Source organism: Toxorhynchites rutilus, chromosome 2, assembly GCF_029784135.1.
Source record: "Toxorhynchites rutilus septentrionalis strain SRP chromosome 2, ASM2978413v1, whole genome shotgun sequence".
NCBI lineage: Eukaryota > Metazoa > Arthropoda > Insecta > Diptera > Culicidae > Toxorhynchites > Toxorhynchites rutilus.
The window spans coordinates 126,140,181-126,159,611 of record NC_073745.1 but is presented as its reverse complement, the minus strand read 5'-3'; the positions used below and the strand labels follow the sequence as shown (position 1 = coordinate 126,159,611).

The 19,431-nt window shown below is 39.8% G+C and overlaps 1 protein-coding gene across 1 annotated transcript in view; it reads left to right on the top strand.

The window, feature by feature from the left end:
* Positions 1-18,639, top strand: part of LOC129769839 (uncharacterized) — a 48,958-nt gene extending 30,319 nt beyond the window's left edge. The window contains exon 3 of the mRNA XM_055772333.1: positions 18,476-18,639. Within this exon, the coding sequence (XP_055628308.1) occupies positions 18,476-18,493 (18 nt within the window). The 3' untranslated portion in view covers positions 18,494-18,639. The remainder of the gene's footprint in view (positions 1-18,475) is intronic.
* Positions 18,640-19,431: the final 792 nt, after the last annotated feature.

Below are 19,431 nucleotides of genomic sequence, written 5' to 3'. Positions count from 1 at the left end.
GATTGAATCGACAGAATCCCAATCAGTGAAATACAACAAGTCTTCTGATACACTTTTCGAACGAGCAAACTAGCATGGGCTGAAAAGACCCGGGATTTTTCAACATATGGCGCCACTAAAAATGAACAAGATTCATTTCAAGAGGTTCATCTGCCACTACAGTTGTTCAAGTGTCACTACCTGAGCATTCGTATAGAAAATGGAAAAAGAGGAATATCGTATTTTGATCAAACATTGTTTTTGATGGGAAAAACTCCTGAACAATCAATGCAGTGGTTGACGAAATGTTATTCCACTTCTGCTCCTTCCAGAACAACAATTTATCGATGGTTTAGTGAATTTAAAATGGGTCGTGCAAGTACAGAATATGTACCTCGCTATGGAATGCCAAAAGATGCTACGAATCCAGAAATCGTAAAACAAGTGCATCGACTCGTTTTGAACAATCGTAAAGTGAAGTTATGCGAGTTAGCCGACGCCATAGGCATTTCAAAAGAACGAGTGAGATACATTTTGCATGACATTTTGGACATGAAAAAGCTATCCGCGCGATGAGTGCCGCGTTTGCTGGCCGTCGACCAAAAACATCGGCTCGTTGATGATTCAACAGCCGGTTTGGCGTTGTTGAAGCGTGATCGAGTGTATTTCTTTCAATGTTTTGTGACAATGGATGAAACGTGGATCCATTACCACACTCCTAAGTCCAATAGGCAGTCTGCAAAGTGGCACTAAGGCATATTTCGGAGACTTAGATGTTTCGTGCTATAAAAAGGGAAATGTTGGAAACACACTATACCAAGTGTAGTAATACTGAATTTTGAACTTGATCGCGCAATACTTTCAGATTTTAAATATCATTCGAATCCCAGCTTCCTCTATTCGATCGATCTACCAAATGGATCCATGTCGATAGCGCTACGGGTAAGGGTAAAGACATTTGTTTTCATTTAATGTATCTTGGCATGATCAGCCACGCCGTCATCTTACCGTGCGGATAGATTTGGAATACGCACCTCAAACAAGATCTACCGTACAGGCGTACTTACACAGAATCGGCTGTAAAATACGGTAGCCCAAAAATATCAAGATTCATCTCAACATACCACTGACGAGCGTCATTACACACACGTAAGAGGTCCGCCACATTCGCACAGTCCTAATTTATTGCTTTTTTCACACGCTTTCGAGCCGTTGCGATCTGGGCGCGTAGTCCGCTTACATGGGCCCGGAATGCCCATATAGGACGGGCTTGTTGGGTTGCGCCTCTTTCTCTCCAGGGTGCTGGCGGCAGCCAATTGGTGTCCGTGTTTTCATGTCATTCATTGAAAAAGGAAACAAGTAATGTTATCGGAAGGTAATCAAATTTATGTACACATGACAGTTTTGATTGATCTTTCGTGGTATTTCAAGCATATAATTGAGCGGTTTGCTTTGAGTGTGCTTCAGAATTCCTCTCGGGACGCTTGAATGAATGCAGCCATGAGGTTGTACGTGTATATTTTTCTTTGAATTTCGGATTCTGAAGAAGATGTTATTCTGAAATCATCAATTCACAGAATATACTGACATTTCATGAAATAATAAATGACCCCGCGTATAGCATTGCTCTCATCCTTATATGGTTACAATAACATCAAATACTACACGAGATCATACAATACATATTCGTTGAGCGGAATGTTCAAATGTCTTGTTTGTTTAAATATAGATGTTCGATGGCACACGAATTGTTCGCCTAGGGATAAAGAATCACACATATAGGAACAATTTAAAAAACATTTAAAGTAACAAAAAGCAATATTTTTAAACAATATGCTGATCTATTGGAATTTCGCCCCGGCTTAACATAACATTCATATAAAGAAACTTACGATAGTGACAAATTATTGACATTTAGATTCGATCAGAACACATGATTATTTTTCAATTCCATTATAAGCTCCAATCACTTGGAACACATATGATAAGAGCGGACTAACAACCATTTACAAGTTTTACACTTCAGAAAACAAGTCGCTCTATTTGATTATCTACCACATGGCAATTGTTGGCGGAGCGGAGCTTAGCTTAAGGCAAATCAGAGCCGGTATCGATAATTCGCGAGTTTATTGCAAGCCGCGCGGTACAAACTGTTGCCTCCTTGTCTAGACGTCACGGAACATTTAATAAAAACGTTTGGTGGGCGCGGCTACACTGATTGGCCACGCACAGCTGCGGTACACACAAAATATATATATTTAAATCGACTCGACAGGAGAGGGAGGGAAAACACACGGTCGTCCTCTTTGCGAGATTAATAAAAAGATAAAATACAGCATTAAAATGAGATAAAATCTTAATCATATTATAATTATACACGAGGCTTAAAACCAGCATGTAATGTAACTGGTAGAGCGCTATCGTCGTTGCATCTTGGCGATGAAATAATGTGCAATGGATAGACATGAACCTGTTGGAGACCGAATTGGGACCTGCTAAACGACGAGCGAGAGAAAAAATACTGCTGACAGTATAATTCCGTGAATTTATCACACCTGTATGAGTTATGTTTTAATAATATTTTTACTTCCAATGTGATATCTAGGAATAGATAACAGATGACTGCAATCATCGAATACAGGTCTATCCATAGTACATGATGAATGATTCAAAATAATACTTTCTTCATCTGTTTCTCTTTCATTGACATTGACCCATTAATACAGACGCTGTAGAAATTTAATTTTTAGGAATTATATCTTCAGCTTTCGCTTATAATCAGATAAGTGTGTATAGATCTCGTTGGCCATGCTTCACTGTCAATTTTTCGTAAATTTGGAAAAATGTCGTCGAACGAAAAAGAGCGTCGTGAATTAATCCTGTGCACTCATTTCGAGAATCCGGAGTTGTCACATCGGGACATCGGTAAGATGCTGGGAATCGTCCAATCCACGGTCAGCAGAGTACTAAAACGATACTTCGAGAACCTAACCATCGACCGGAAGGTGAAGAACGGCAAAAATGGATGCTCCGTCAGTGAAAAAGATCACAAGCGCGTAGTTAAACAGTTTAGACGTGATCCGAGAAGTTCGGTCCGGGATGTCGCCAATAAGCTGAATTTGCCAAGTTCATTCGTCCAGCGGACCAAGCAGCGGGAGGGCCTGCGTACATACAAGGTTCAGAAGGCTCCTAACCGCGACGAAAGGCAAAACATGGTGGGGAAGACGCGAGCCCGGGAGCTGTACACCGAAATGCTGACGAAGCCGCATTGCCTGGTAATGGACGACGAAGCCTACGTCAAAGCGGACTTTCGTCAGCTGCCGGGCCTGTTGTTCTTCTCCGCAGAGGACAAATTCAGCGTTCCGGAGGAGATTCGCAAGCAGAAACTATCCAAGTTTGCCAAAAAGTACATGGTGTGACAAGCGATCTGCTCTTGCGGAAAGCGGAGCGCCCCCTTCGTGATGACCGGCACGGTAAACGGGCAGGTTTACCTTAAGGAGTGCCTACAGAAGCGCTTACTACCACTATTGAAGCAGCACGAGGGCCCGACCATCTTCTGGCCGGATCTCGCTTCGTGCCACTATTTTTTCGTGCGAACGGATTTTGGCGATTTACATACCAAACGAATCGTAAATTCCCTATGATTTATTTGATATGCTATATATTCTAATCCCATAGTCTGTATATGGTTTAAATTAATTAAAATTGGAAGCATTCCCATTTCCTCATACATTTGTTCTGTCCATTTGTGTGGCTTCCCGAACAGAGCTGTCAATAACGAGCAACTTATCGACGAGCAACGAAGGGGAAATCGTAAGATGTAAAGTCTCCGTGAACAAAGGAAAAAAAGAAGAACGAAGGGGAATATTTGCCTAGAGTATAAACAGTGGATCTCGCTGGGGCAAACTTTTCATTCTTTGTGTGGGTTGTCCGACTGGACAACATCGTTGCTGGACGAGCTGGACGACGAGGGATCGAGTGCCTTTCTCAAAGCAATGAGGGTGGAGATGTAGTGCAGGAGTAGGGTAAAATTTTCCAAGGGCCTTTCTCAAGACTAAAGACGAATGCACTGAAGAAGTTTAAAGTCTCTATGATACAAAACCTGACCTAAACTGGCAAACTTTCATTCTTCGTGAGGAAATCGACTGAGCAACATCGTTGCTGGGCGATCTGGACGGCGATAGATAACATGTCTTCGTTTCTGATTGGACTGTGGACGCGATCCAATTACTCACTCGCAGGTGTCTCTGGCATTGCAATCATTGCATCAAACTGACGCCATTGCTGCACAATTGTGTGGGTAATCATCAAGCTAGGCTATCGTCAGCTCATCAAGAAAATAAATGCATCAAAAAATTATTCGGGGCAGTACCAAGTTATTCAATAAGTTATATTAAGTCATTAATTTATTTGCGCTCACGTGCCAGTCGCGAAACTGCTTTCAACTAGGATTGCATTTGCGCTAATCTTGATCATAATGAAGTAGTGCTACTCTTTTCGAGGTTGTAGAGATTAACAGATAGAGTTTATTGCGTTTATTTAGTCACAAAGAAAATAAATGTCGTTCTGAAATGTTGCATGTGATTTGGTTTCGCTTGCCAGTAGCAAAACTTTCTCCACTAAAGATGATAGCTGCGCTTATCTCGAGCATGTATTGTTCTGCGAGCACAAGAATGAATCATCAAACAATTATCGTGAATTGATTCTACAATAAAAAAAACATTTCAGGGCGACCAAACTGATAGAATGGTTATTACAAAATTTTCGTAGTATTTTAAAATAATATCCGCAGTTATAAACAAGTGACATGAATTAAACTACAGCGTAGTTCTACGTCAACAATGCGGTCGTGTCTTGAACACAACCTCCTATAATTTTATTTCTATATTATATTCAACACCTTTGGCTGGTTCGTCACTTTGAAAGGTACGGATGTTACCACTCCGCCAGATAATTTCCCTCCAGCGTTTGGAGATGCTTCCATGCGAGATAATGTTGGTGTTCTATGCGCAGCTTCATCCTTTTCCAAAATCTTTTTTTCATACAGCAATATGCTAAATTACCTCGGATATACATAAGAATCCAGAACTTGTATTTTTACTAAGATGCCTAAAGAAGCCTAATGCACTGCTTCACAAAGTACCACTGTTGTGTCGTCAAATAGGTAAGACATACAGGTTTATTATCCCTAAAGACAGTTCTTAGTTCTTTTATTCTTGAATGAAAATAATTGATTGAGGTTTTCTGCTTATTTGAATTCGTAGTACTTACTTTTACTTGGCCAGTATCAAAATAATTTCAATATATACACAAAATATCATTATTGTAATGGAAAATACATATCAGAAAAAAACCGTTCAAGATTCGTTGCAGAAAACATAAGTGTTGTGTCCTGTCGCCTTCCGCGTGTTCTGTGTGAAATTTAAACAAATCCAGGTTATACAATTAGTGCATAAAATAGTTTATTTTAGCTGTTCCTACCAGGGTTCCCAACTATAATTTGGAAGAATCAGGAAGAATGAAAATAACAATCACGACAAATCAGGATAGCTCATATTGGGTTTTTCCGAAAAGTTAATGTCGATTTTTGGGAAAACAAAAACATTATAGTTATATTTTATATCCATAGTTCTGTTTCACAATCTTTCGCCAACTTTCACACAGCTTAAATATTCTATCCTCCCAGAACATGTTTGCTCCCTCATCGAAAACTGCTGCGAGCCATACATGTGAGAAACAGGTTGCTTGGTAGTAGCTCATAACACAGAATCCATTCCAAATCCCACCATAAACAGAGTATACGAGGGTCGTTCAAAAAATAAGTTTCAGTGCTTCAGAAATCGCGGAAAAATAAAGTTAGGACAAAAACAAGGTGATTTTCGTAATCTACGTTTTATTTTCTATTTTTCTACATAATCACCGTAACGTTCGGTGCAGAACTTCAAAATAGTACGGTGATGAAACAGGAGTTTGGCGGTCTGCAATTCGATAACACTGAAGAAATTCGTGACGCAGTTAATCGTACTTCAAAAAGTTGGACGCTACGCACTTCGCGCTCGGAATAGAAAAACTCGTGCCACGCTATGAAAAATGCCTCGAACGATTATGTAGAAAAATAGAAAATAAAACGTAGATTAGGAAAATCACCTTGTTTTTTGTTCTAACTTTATTTCTCCGCGATGTCTGAGGCACTGAAACTAATTTTTTGAATGACCCTCGTATCTTCCTGCGGGCGAAGACCGGATATGTAAAAAAAATAATAAGCATGGTATAAATCCTCGCATAAGCGGAAATGCTAATGTTTCGCCTGACTTTTTGATCGTTTATATTTTTTCCAGAAAACCTACAGCATCACTACAGTCAATTGCACAGAAATCAATATACAAATTTTCACTGAATTCATCATCCATTCTTTGGAATAAATCTTTACTCAACAAATGAGGAAAATATATCAGCAGTGGAAGACTTGTTGAATTTGCCCTAATTTTTATGATATTCAGTACGGTTATATATATATATATATACTTTCCATGGTCCCATCATTAAAGTTTTAATCAAACGAACAAATTACAAATAAAATCTTTTTATGTTGACTGTGGATTCAAAAAATTTCTTTTGAATAATTTTACACTCTGAAACGTATTCCTATATTAATAACTCTGAGAATACATCTACATACAAATTATCTTCAATAAAGCAATGTTGTTCCTCAAACTTATTCTCGTTGTAATTTCATAAATTCGTCAGACAATCTGGTTTCATGAAATTTTCTAGTACTGCTTTGGGGAGCCACGAAACAATTGACGGTAGAGATAAAAAAAAATGAGTGGGTTATATCTATGATATAACCGCAAGGTTCACGTGGAACTACCTTAGCTTAGCAATCATTCGTTTGTATTGATTAAATTCTTGATTGAATGAAACAGTTTCCAAATTCAATTGAGTTCAATATATTTGCTCTGTGAGTGAAAAAAATGAACAAATGCCGTGTAAAGTCAATTCATTTATTGTGATTGATTGTTCTTCGTTACAAGTAAATTTAATGACGGACCTTTTACGTTTGGTATGATGACTAGAACAAAATATATGTACGGAAGAATTATCAAACGTTTGATGAACCAGCCTAAGGCTGAAAATCTTTCCAATAAAGACAAAAAAAAATTATCAAACGATTATTTTATTTTACATTTCCCTCTGAAGTGTACATACTTCTCGAATCTCGAATTTGCTTGAAACTGGGAAGTTCATTCGCTTCTAGTGGCTGCACGATTTTCCCAGGTTCCTAAGTTTAGAAGATCATGTTAGGACAGACATATTCCACTCTGCACAAAGGCAAGCGAGGACAAAAGTACTCGCAGTTTGCATTTATTTGCAGACCCGATTTCCCCAGAAACCTCGGGTTTGAAGTCTGTGTTAGGGAAACACATTTCAATCGGAACAAAAATACTCCCGATTTGTATGAATTCGCAATGCCGATTTCCCCACGCTTCATGGATTTGAAGTCTGTGTTAGGGAAACACATTCCAGTCGGAACAAAAATACCCCCGACTTGCATAAATTTGAAATACCGATTTCTCCAGGCACCTTGGTTTAGAAATCTCTATTAGCTCCCCCTACTTTCGTGTGTTCTTTTTCTTCTTTTTGGCTTTAAGAAGGTTTAAACTTTTCAGTTCACTCGCCTCTAGGCTCTTTCGTGTGTTTGCAATGCCGATTTCGCTGCTTGGTTTTAAAGTCTGTGTTAGGGAACATTTTTCGATGAGAACAAAAGTCCCCCTACTTTCATGTATTTGCAATGCCGATTTCCCCAAGGCTGCTTGGTTTTGATGGTTTTGATGTGTTAGGGAAACCGTAAATCGGGCCAATCAAAACGATGCAGTTAGGGCGTTTAGATAACGCCTAATATTTTACAGTTATTCAATTGTGTATCTAATGAAAAACAACATTTTGTTAGTTGCGATAGATGCGTAGAAATATTCCCTATCAAGTGATGCAAACATCTCTCCTATCCAGTACGAAATGTTCGAGCTATAAGCATTCGAAATCTTTCATTTTTTCCTGCATGTTCTGTGTTTAGGTTTTCATTTTACCCTCCACGTAGTCCCACGTCAAAAATTAAGTACACAGTTAAACGTAATGTAAGATATATACAAGTGCGAACCAGAGATCTATCATGACAGAAAAATTATATTTATTACGAATAAATTTAACGCGAAACCAGTATATTTATTACGAATAATTTAAAGAGTACAAAAATCAGGAAAAATCAGCATCAATTGAATGACAGAAAGGCCTACGATTCTCATGCCTCGGGAAATCAAATCCGGAAGGCTTGCCGAAAGGTCCTGATTGACATAAACATGACTATCCCAAGAGGGATATTCCGTCAAAGGAAATCGGGAGTAGCACCATCAACATCTCTAATGAGAAACCTAGCGATTCGGCCGGTTCTGATAGCTTAATTCAAGTACTGCGGCAATAGGTATCGGAGAGCTACAGAAAGCTTCAGGAAGCTAAAATCCGAATTGGCGAACCACAATTTCCTCTAGGTTTTGATTAGAAAAGAAACCTAATGGGATTATCTTTACGCTGCAATGAATAAATACATACATTAAGCTAAAATACAATAGAAATAAAATTGTTTAGACAAATTTATTATACCGTCCCATGATACTTGTGTGGGTTTTTCTCTGGGTATCTCTGTGGCTATAGGTCCTAAGCTGAATGATGTGGCTATTCCGAAGTCTTTGTAGGTCTTTACCAGTGATTGTTTGTAATGGCAGATACTATAGGGGAACCGGACAAAGATGGCGGGGTCCGCACGTACCTCTAGTGGCCGATGGCTTCTGCAGCTAAGTAGCCATAGGATAGACCACAATGCATAAAAAAGGCCCGCTGGACGGACCTGTCCGGCAGATTAACTCTTTGCGGTCGCTTGCCTGCTCTCAGCCACCATACCTTTTTAACCGTTCTGGTCGTTTGGCTGCTCTCAGCCACCACAGCAAGGAATCGTACTGATCTTATACTTTATTCAGCCATGTTTCAATTTAGACTTTTTCTTAACGAATCCTAATGTCTGGTGAACCTGTTCACGAGTTAATATTACGTAACGCTAAAAATTACGTAACGCTAAAATGCGATTTTTGAACAGAAGAGAAGCCATACGACGTTCAACGATTGAAAGCACTGCGTCCTGGAGCATTTGCGTCCATTTGTGCATCTGTATTGGATCAAAATTCAATTGATTTGAATGAAAAATCGAAAATATCTATGACCTTTTTGAAACAGGTTCTCGTCTGGTCCTCCGTCCACATTAATTATGATAACTGGCTTGAATATTCCTTGAAACTGAATAATCTCGAATTCAGGCAGCTCGCCCACTACACCTACATTGGGGTGACAGTGAAAATGGTCATTTCAAATTTCAAAAACCGACCATGTACATTTTGTTTATTGGCCCAAAAAAATAACCTGTGCAAAGTTTCATCTCAATCGGACATGAGTTGAGGGTGCCTCAAAGCGCTCAAAGTTTTGATTTTATTTTATTTCTATTTTTCATTCAAACTATAAACGTCCAACCATTTGATGGTTCAGCAAATGGTCCTAAAAACTATTGTTTTGTTCTCGCCCAGTTCAGTAGCCTCTGTTTCTGCATTTTCAACACCTACGTATACACACACTCTTTACAGATGCACGGGCCGAAGGTTGTGCAGTCCACTGATCATTCAACAAAAGCCAAAGGTTGTACCGCTCATGACAACTCTATACGAGCTGATGATTGCGCCGGTTAGTGACCATTCTATCCTGGATTCCTCGAGTCGAGAAGACGCACCACGCTAGATATGGGGTACATACTAGGGGGGGGGCGTTGCTGATTAATGGTCAGCTGCATCCCAATAGGAAGTATCCCGTGTCGGGCACACGTACAGAGCATTGGAGACAGCAACATCCCAATTACGAGAACACTTGTAATACTAACCTCGAGCCGACCGCGAGTAATCGGTTACATATTACTAACATAGATAATAAGAAAAACTGTCAAAATATTGAACTCCGGCCCCGTCAGGCTAACGCCATATGAGCCTTGATAAAAATATATATTTTGGAAAAAAAACACCTACGTAGATATCTTCAGATGTTTTTCTAGATCTCCAAAGTCTGGTCCTGGAACATCAGATTTCATGTATTATTCTTGGTAGGACAAAGTTTTCTAGTGTCCGAATTAATCTAAGTAAATTCAGGTGTTTCAGTCTGTTTCGTTCAATTCAACAATCGATAGCAAAACGTAGCTCAAAACAGTAGAATTGGATTTCGGTCGTAGTTGAATCTCCTAGAGACGAATGAACTCTCAGAGTTTAAAGTCTCTCTAATTCATTACCATTACCATTGAATCTCTCTAGAGACGAATGAACTCTCAGAGTTTAAAGTCTCTCTAATTCATTACCATTACCATTACCATTGAATCTCTCTAGAGACGAATGAACTCTCTGAGTTTAAAGTCTCTTTAATTCAATACCGTTACCGTTGAATCTCTCTAGGTAATGTTTAACGACGGATTCCAGAAAGAGCGGGTGCATTTTCAATGGTTCGGGCTCCAATATTTCCTGAACTGATTTAATCCCTTCTTTTTGCTTTGAGCTGTGCATTTTCAATTCATTTGAAGAAAACTTCCAAAGGAAATTAATTTTCACGACAGTGTAAGTACACTTTCGGAATTTACATTTTCTGTGCTTTAAGAAGAAAAAGATAAACGATGTTATTTATTTATCATAACACTATATGAATAAAATAGGTAAAATGGGATAAAATATGATTAACCTCAATCCATTATTGCAATGTTATTTTTAAAAATCTGTCTAGCTTTTTGTGCTTCAATCGTTTTTTTTTCTGCCCGTTCGACGACGGCAGGTCAACATGATAGTGTAACGCGGTGGGTATTGATTACCCGGGACTCAAACCGTTTGTGAATGGTTGAGTACTCACAAGTAGACGGCGGCTCGGATTAAGTGCTAATCATATATTGTTTCGAATTTGGGTGGAGCTCAAATAGCGCTTGGAACAAACTGTTGCACTTGCAAATCGTATTATTTATCTGAGACACCTGTTTTATCGACGAGGATATCAAGAACGAGAATGGCTCGAAAAAGATCTCGATAGCAAGCAAACCATTTGTCATGACAATTGTCATGCGTAAATGCGAAAACAGAATAGAAACATACAGTATGAGGCATGATGTCGACGCCAACCTCTCTCAGTTTCTATTCTGTTTTCGCATTTTCGCATGACAATTGTCATGACAAATGGTTTGCTTGCTCGATAGGGTTTTTATCTAGACTTTTTGGGGGTCATTTCAGGGAATGAATAAAAGAACAACTTGGCTTTCTTCACTTTGTGTTTTGGGTTATTGTCTTGCTGAAATACAAACTGGTTTTTCACATCGGTTTTAATCAATGGAACATCGAGAGTTTCACGCTGAATCTTCTCTCTCGGTTTACATCATACCTTTTCTTGTTCAAAAGCTCAAACTGGGACTTGTCAGTCCTCAAGATCTTCATGCTGCAGCTCATTTTCTCTGGGCTCTTTCTTTTTTTCAATGACAACACTAGATTTCTGGCGAGTTATAGTGACTCAACCCCGTATTCGTACTCCACCATGCAGATATCTTCTCCCGTCTTTTGAAAATCGAAAACAAGCTTTTGGAATAATAGATATTTTTATATTATAATGGTAAGTTTTGGAGAGAATATCTGAAAAATCATAGAAAATAGTTTAAATTGGGGTCAGAACAACGTACTTCTAGTAGGTAAATAACGGCAAGAAAAAAATTTCATACAAATTTTAGCAATTTAAAACTGCCTCAGGGTCGACTAATTTGATAGAGAATAGTTGGCCTCACACAAACTAATTTCGTATCCAGATGTCGACACAACGCGAATAAATGTCACAGACAGAATAATAAGTATCGCTTAGATATCCGAAAGTCATAACGTAAATACGTGTTTCAGTCGTTTCTCCCTCTAAACGCAACACTATGTACGAACTTTATATGCCTTGAGCTCTGGGTCATTGTCTTGGCAAAGCTTGAAACATTCTGATCCTATACACCATTGGACATTCCTAGGCAACGCCTTCGAAATCGAGTAGAGATTTCAACCAGCGTACGATTATGAGTTTGAGTCAATTTTCATACATTAGCACATACATTCGCAATTTTTAGAGAAATAAAAACCATTATTCTGAAAACAGAAAGCAAACCTTTTAACTCTCATATGACACTATAACTTTATCTAAATAGAATAATCCGAATGCTTTGTTTCGACTTTCAAAAGAAGGGAAAAGAGATCGGCATGGTGGATCCGATCACTGTATACTATTTGTTACTTCTTAACAGTTGTCCTTTTGGATTCACCTTGATTCTCGAAGCGGCTTCCAGAAAATTGATTAAATGCTAGTTTCCGAGAAACCCTCGTGAGAAAGGTATTATTTTGACGTAGGACTACGTCTAACCGGAAGATATAGGGGGTGAAATGGAAATCTAGGCACTGAACAAGTAGGAAAAAATGCAAGATTTGGAACGCTTATAACTCGAGCATTTCTCAATAGATCGCAAAGGTTTTTGCATCAATTGATAGGAAATATATCTACGCATCTATCATAACGAATAACATTTCATTTTTCTTGAGATAAATAATTGAATAATTGTGAAATATCAAGCATTGTCAAAATGCACTATGTGCCCATTTTTGATTGGTCCGTTTTGTGCTCCTCAAATCGAACCGACCAAAACGGGCAACCAGAGCAGCAGCGAAATAGAATGAACCACGATTGGAAAGGAAAAAGAAAAAAATGAACGAAACCGCAGGTCGCAGTCTCATACATGCGTAATTCTCGAGCCAGCCAGTCAGCTTATAAATCCCCGCTCCGCTGCCGTAACGATCATTCTTCGTGTGGACACCGACTGGACAACATCGTTGCTGGACGAGCTGGACGGCGAGGGATCGAGTGCCTTTCTCAAGGCAGGAGGGCGGAGGTGGTAGCGCTGGAGTAGAGTAATAGAGTAGAGTAGAGTTTTCAAAGGGCCTATCTCAGGATAGAGACGAATGAACTGCAAAAGTTTAAAGTCTCTATAATACAAGACCTTCCTTCCTTCCTTCCGTAACGATCATTCTCATTCAAACCGTACACCACATCGGTTCGCATCACAACACATCAACAAACCAACCCAAGCAGCCATGTCTGGACATGGTAAAGGAGGAAAAGTGAAGGGAAAGGCAAAATCCCGCTCGAACCGTGTTGATCTGGAGTTCCCCGCAAGGGTAGCTAGGCCGAGCGCGTTAGTACCAGTGCACCAGTCCACCTAGCCGGCGTTATATAGTTTCGGCCGCCGAAGTGATCGAGTTAGCTGGTAAAGCTGCTCGCGACGATAAGAAAACCCGCATTCGGAACAGAACACATTCGGTTCTGTGGACATCAAGACAACAGGCAGTTGCAGCGAGTGGCGAGTGGCAAACGCAATCGCAAAACGGCATCAGGTAGCAGAAGAAAAAAGTTTGTTCTTTATACACACTGCTTTGGTGGCAAATCCAGAACAAGGCGGCATCGAGGGCCTTCGAAATGGTTTTTTTCAAGACCACGTATACTAAGTTTTCTAAATTGGAACCATTCCATAAAACAAGGCGCTTTTCAGGGCCATTAAACCTTCTAAAAAAGAGTTCAGGAAATACAGTTCAATGCTTTCTAAGACAATATCCAAAATAATAATAAAACACAAATTGATTTTTTCATAATTTGTTTGCCAGGATATGATGAGTATGTGAATTTGGCAGTTGTTCTGAGCTTATTGATTTTCACCAATTCTTAAATTGCTTCTAGATTGAAAGTACAGTAATTTACACTTATCTCGACATTTAGCTAATTGGACGGACCAGTAATGCGACATATTTAGTTGGACTTTTTTGTAAACATAGAGTTCGGGGTCCAAATTATGACCCCACATTGAAGGTCGACACTGTACCACTGTCATCGCAAATGTTCAATTACAGGTTAAAATTACCTCCAATCCGATACTGAGTGGTGGTAATGCGAAGTGCCATTGAATGTAATTTACTGTAATATGTCACAAGCTGGATGGGAAGAAATTTTCCAACTGTGAAAGCTGTGGCGAGTGGCAAATGCAATCGCTAAACAGCAAGGTTTAGCCGAACAAGATGGGGATATCGCGTGATAACAAAACAATAAACTCTTTAGATTGAAGATAATTTTGTGATCCTGGAAAGGACCCTTTTTAGCCTGTATGTGAATCCAACGAGCGAACAAATCGTAATGAATGTATTTTTTTGCCATCGCTCCCTTTTAACGCTCATTCGTTCGTCTCGTTGGACTCGCCCCTCTGGCTGAGTCTGCCGATTTGTCTCTATCCTGTGAGTGTGTACTGCTAGAGTATAAAACACGCGGACCCCAAAAAAATATCTTATTTTCTTTGAAACCGTAAACCCGTGTGGTTGTACGGCATCGGCATCGTGGACGTAACAAAGGATGACAAGTTAAGGGAAAGGCAAAGTCTCACTCGAACCGTGCAAGTCTCCAGTTCCCTGTTGGTCGCATTCACTGATTGCTCCGCAAGGGTAACTAGGCCGAACGGATTGGTGCCGGAGCACCAGTATACCTAACAGCGATTATAGAGTTTCGGCCGTCGGAGTGCTCGAATTGGCTTGCAAAGCTGCTCACGACAATCAGAAAACCCGCATCAAGAACAGAGCAGCTTCGGTTCGGCGCTCATCAAGGCAACAATTAGTTTCAGTGAGTGGCAAAGTGTTTCTCCGGCACGTCGCATCAAATGTAATTTACTGAACAACATGTCACAAGCTGGATGGGAAGAAATTTTCCAACTGTGAAAGCTGTGGCGAGTGACAAACGCAATAGCTAAACAGGTAGGTTTAACCGAACAAGATGGGAATATCGAGTGATAACAAAAACACAACACCAAAGGTTCTTTTCGGAACCATCAACATATTCATGAAGAGTAAACAGTAAACTAATCCATTTTTAAGGTAGATTGGTAGGTATTCACGTAGGAGAAGAAAATAAAACAATATATTTAAAATATATATTTAACAAAAGCTGTCCCCTTTGTATAGTCCTACGTCACTCCGGTTATGTCCCCGACATTACCCACCCGTCTTTTTGTTACCAAATGAAGTATTTTTATTTTTGCATTACTGTTGGAAGATTTCTATTTGAAAGTAACTCAAATATCTCCATGACTGCGTTTTTAAAATACAAATATGTAAATTTAATAACAATCATACGTTTTCCCTGTTTTCAAAAAAAGGCAGTAAAAAAGATGCCAGAAGCCACAGAAAAATCGCATGTGTGCGTATCTAAATTGTTCGAGATAATTATCTCCCATACTTGTAAACATTATATAGCCGAGGAACAACATGGATTCATGCCTAGAAGTTCAACTAGCACGAACCTTTTTATATTAGGCTGTCAAAAAAGTCCTGCGGTATTTCCGCGAGGTGTCGTTGTAAGCGCGTAGTTCTAGTTTTATTCATTGTATCGAGTCATACTATAGCTTGTTAGAAAGGTATTTTTGCGCGCTATAATATAGTCCTTGACAGTTTTGTTTGGTTAAGTCGTTCGTGAGTTATAGTGTCGCAAATATGGAGTAAAATAAAGAGAAAATCCGACATATTTTACAGTACTACTATAACAAAGGCAAAAATGCATCTCAAGCTGCCAATAAAATTTGTGCAGTTTATGGACCCGATACAGTTTCCATTTCCACCGCACAACGATGGTTTCAACGGTTTCGTTCTGGTGTTGAGGTCGTCGAAGATGCACCACGCTCCGGAAGGCCTGTCGTCGAAAATTGCGACAAAATCGCTGAATTAGCCGAGAAAGACCGGTATAGTAGCAGCCGTAGTATCAGCCAAGAGCTGGGGATAAGTCATCAAACCGTTATTAACCATTTGAAGAAGCTTGGATTCACAAAGAAGCTCGATGTATGGGTGCCACACACGTTGACGCAAAAAAAACATCTTTGACCGTATCGACGCATGTGAATCGCTGCTGAATTGCAACAAAATCGACCCGTTTCTGAAGCGGATAGTGACTGGCGATGAAAAGTGGGTCACTTACGACAACGTGAAGCGCAAACGGTCGTGGTCGAAGCCCGCTGAAGCGGCTCAGATGGTGGCCAAGCCCTCATTAACGGCCAGGAAGGTTCTACTGTGTGTTTGGTGGGATTGTCAAGGAATAATCTATTATGAGCTGCTTCCCTATGGCCAAACGCTCAATTCGGACCTGTACTGCCAACAACTGGACCGCTTGAAGGTAGCACTCATGAAGAAGAGGCCATCTTTGATAAACAGAGGCCGCATTGTCTTCCATCAGGACAACGCCAGGCCACACACTTCTTTGGTGACGCGCCAGAAGCTCCGGGAGCTCGGATGGGAGGTTTTTTTTGCATCCGCCGTATAGTCCGGACCTTGCACCAAGTGACTATTTACCACCTGTTTTTGTCCATGGCGAACGAGCTAGGTAGTCAGAAGTTAGCCACAAAAGAGGCCTGTGAAAATTGGCTAACCGAGTTTTTTGCCAATAAGGAAGCGAGCTTCTATAACAGGGGTATTATGAAGTTGGCATCTCGTTGGGAACAAGTCATCGAACAAAACGGCGCATATTTGACTTAAAACAGATGATTGTAACTAATTTTATGAACAAATGAAAATTTAAAAAAAATACCGCAGGACTTTTTTGACAGCCTAATATGTACATTAGGGTGCCAATGAATTTATGGGAAAAAATCGACCCTAAAATTTCAAAAAGTTACTCCATAAAAAATGTTTATCACCTCGTGACACGTTCATCACCCTGTGCAAAAGTTCAGCTCAATCGAACTTAATGGGAAGTGGCGCAAAGCGATCAAAGTTTAAGGTTTTTGAAAATAGAAAAAACACCCAAAGGGGGAAAATCGTGATTTCAAAAAATTGATGCCAAATGTCTTTAAATTGCATGAAACATCTACTGTCATCTCGATTTTTTTTGTCAAAAATCGACCCACTGGGACTTTTCGAAATACAAGGCAAAACGTACGGTTTAGGGTGCCAATGAAAATGGTCATCTCGATTTTTTCATATGGAAGTTCATGCAAAATGTCAACTTACACGATAAAATACCCAATGCAAAATATTAGCTCAAATTACTAGTTATTTACTACCGTTCTGGATCGATCATATTTCGAACAACATCATATTTCGGTTACTTTGTTCTAATATCTTGAAATGCTTAATGCACTGATGACAAAACTATGAAATTAATATCACAATTGCTTCTTTAGAGTAATCCCTTGGTTTCACTATCATTTCATATGATAACTACATTTAAATTTTAACATTATCGGCAAAAATCTGACAACACTACTCATTATCGTTTGTGTTTGACGTTTGCTTAGCGTGAGAACGTAGAATTTATTCGTTCATATTTAAATTTCTCCCGTGTTTCATTAGCTTTCATCATCGTTAACAGTTTACTGTGTTTGCTTGGTAAGTATTTCGCAGTTTATTATAAAATATAATCAAGTGTAATGTAATTTTCGTACAAAAAAATACAAAATAAAGTGCGCGAAATTTGAATTCAATCTGTCCGAAATTTGATTTAGTGTCCGAAGTTTGATTTTTATTCGCTTCATTCGAGAAGCATTTTATTCGATGATTTTTTTTATGTTTCCAGTCAAATAGGTACCAAAGTAGAAAGCTTAAATGCACAAATGAACTAATTTATTGAAAATATCAAACAAATAATACCTGTGCATAAAGTTTAGATCTGTTTTCTGTTTACGGTAGTGTCGCAGACGACAAAATTCAAGTTTTTTGGAAACCGAAAAATCACTATTTTCAATGGCACCCTAATGAATGCAGCTGTTGCCATGGAGAACACGCTGCCCATTCTCAGATGTTCAACCCTAAACACACGCCCTCTAGAAGCGAGCGAGTAGATAATCATCGATCTACCGCAACACACGATCCAAAGTACCCTTTATGCACCACATGATGATTGTTTTGTGCCCACGCTTTACAGCATCCAGCGTTATTTCCATTCATCGGCAACTCTTCTCTGCTGATAGATCGCGTATGAGATATTTCAATTTTCGCTCCGCCTCACAAGAACTAGCGTGGGATGCATGGAGCGAAAGGATAAAACAACTATAGATCAACAGAAGTGATATGAACGAGTAAAATGAAAATGATTCAATATTCATGCAGCTTATTCTGCTGTTTTCAATTAAACGATTATCTTCTTAATGATTGTTTGAACATCATCATGAACAGTATGGCGATGATGCGATTTGAAGTTTATGCATTAGAACTTGTTAGAATTGGTATCAATTGATGATAAAGAAACAAATTCATTTTGAAAACATATTTAGCATTCAGATATCTGATACCTGAAAATGAATATTGTAATAACAATATTTTTTCTCTTATTATTTCAGTATCTTTCACCATGCTGACCACCGAACCCGCAACCACTCACAACAGTCATGTTTTATCCGAACGCCTAAACCCTCCGGTATTGCCGCGACGGAAGTTCAGTTTTCCTGCCAGTTTCCACTCTACTGCGCTGCTGGGAGATCCTCCTGGTTCGATCAGCTCTGGATCGTTACATCCAACGAGCACGGCAGCATCAGCAGCTAGACGAAGACTTAGCAATGTAAGCGATGTGGTCTCTCGAAAGTTATCCAGCACAATCGGCTGGAAACAACCTGCCCTTCCTTCGCAAGACATCATAACCCAAGGCAAGTGTCTCTGTGGCCAGTACATTCGATGTAGACTGAAAAAGTCCGGCGTGTTCAACCGGAAGCTAGGACTGCAGCGCATCCGGAGTATCGTTGGGACCCCATCCATCCACGTGGTTCGCGAAGTCTTCCCGGCGTTGTTAAGTGTACTAACTCGAACGTGTTCTAGTATAATATACATAATATCTATTAACACTACCGCAGGTCGGCGAAGAGCTCGAACGAATGTACCCTCGTCTGTACAACGGTGTGGCACGCCAACTTACCCGCTTAGGTCGCGGTGAACTGAAGACTCCCGAGACAGCTCCCGTCCTGCTCAGTGCAATAGCAAGAGATTTATTCAAACCTGACATAACCTGGGGCAAAATTGTGTCACTGTTCGCAATCGCCGGGGGGTTATCGGTAGATTGTGTTCGCCAAGGACATCCTGAGTATCTTCCTAAACTGATTGAAGGAGTGGCGGATGTTATCGAAGACGAACTCGTCACTTGGATCTCCGTAAACGGTGGCTGGGTAAGTGATCAAATAACATAACAGTCGCAAATATGTCGATAAACAATATCCGTTTTAGATTGGTCTTGCGAACAAGGTTCGCCCACCACAGGAAGAGATCACCTTCACTGGGCGTTGTTTTGTAGGGGCTGGTCTGGTGA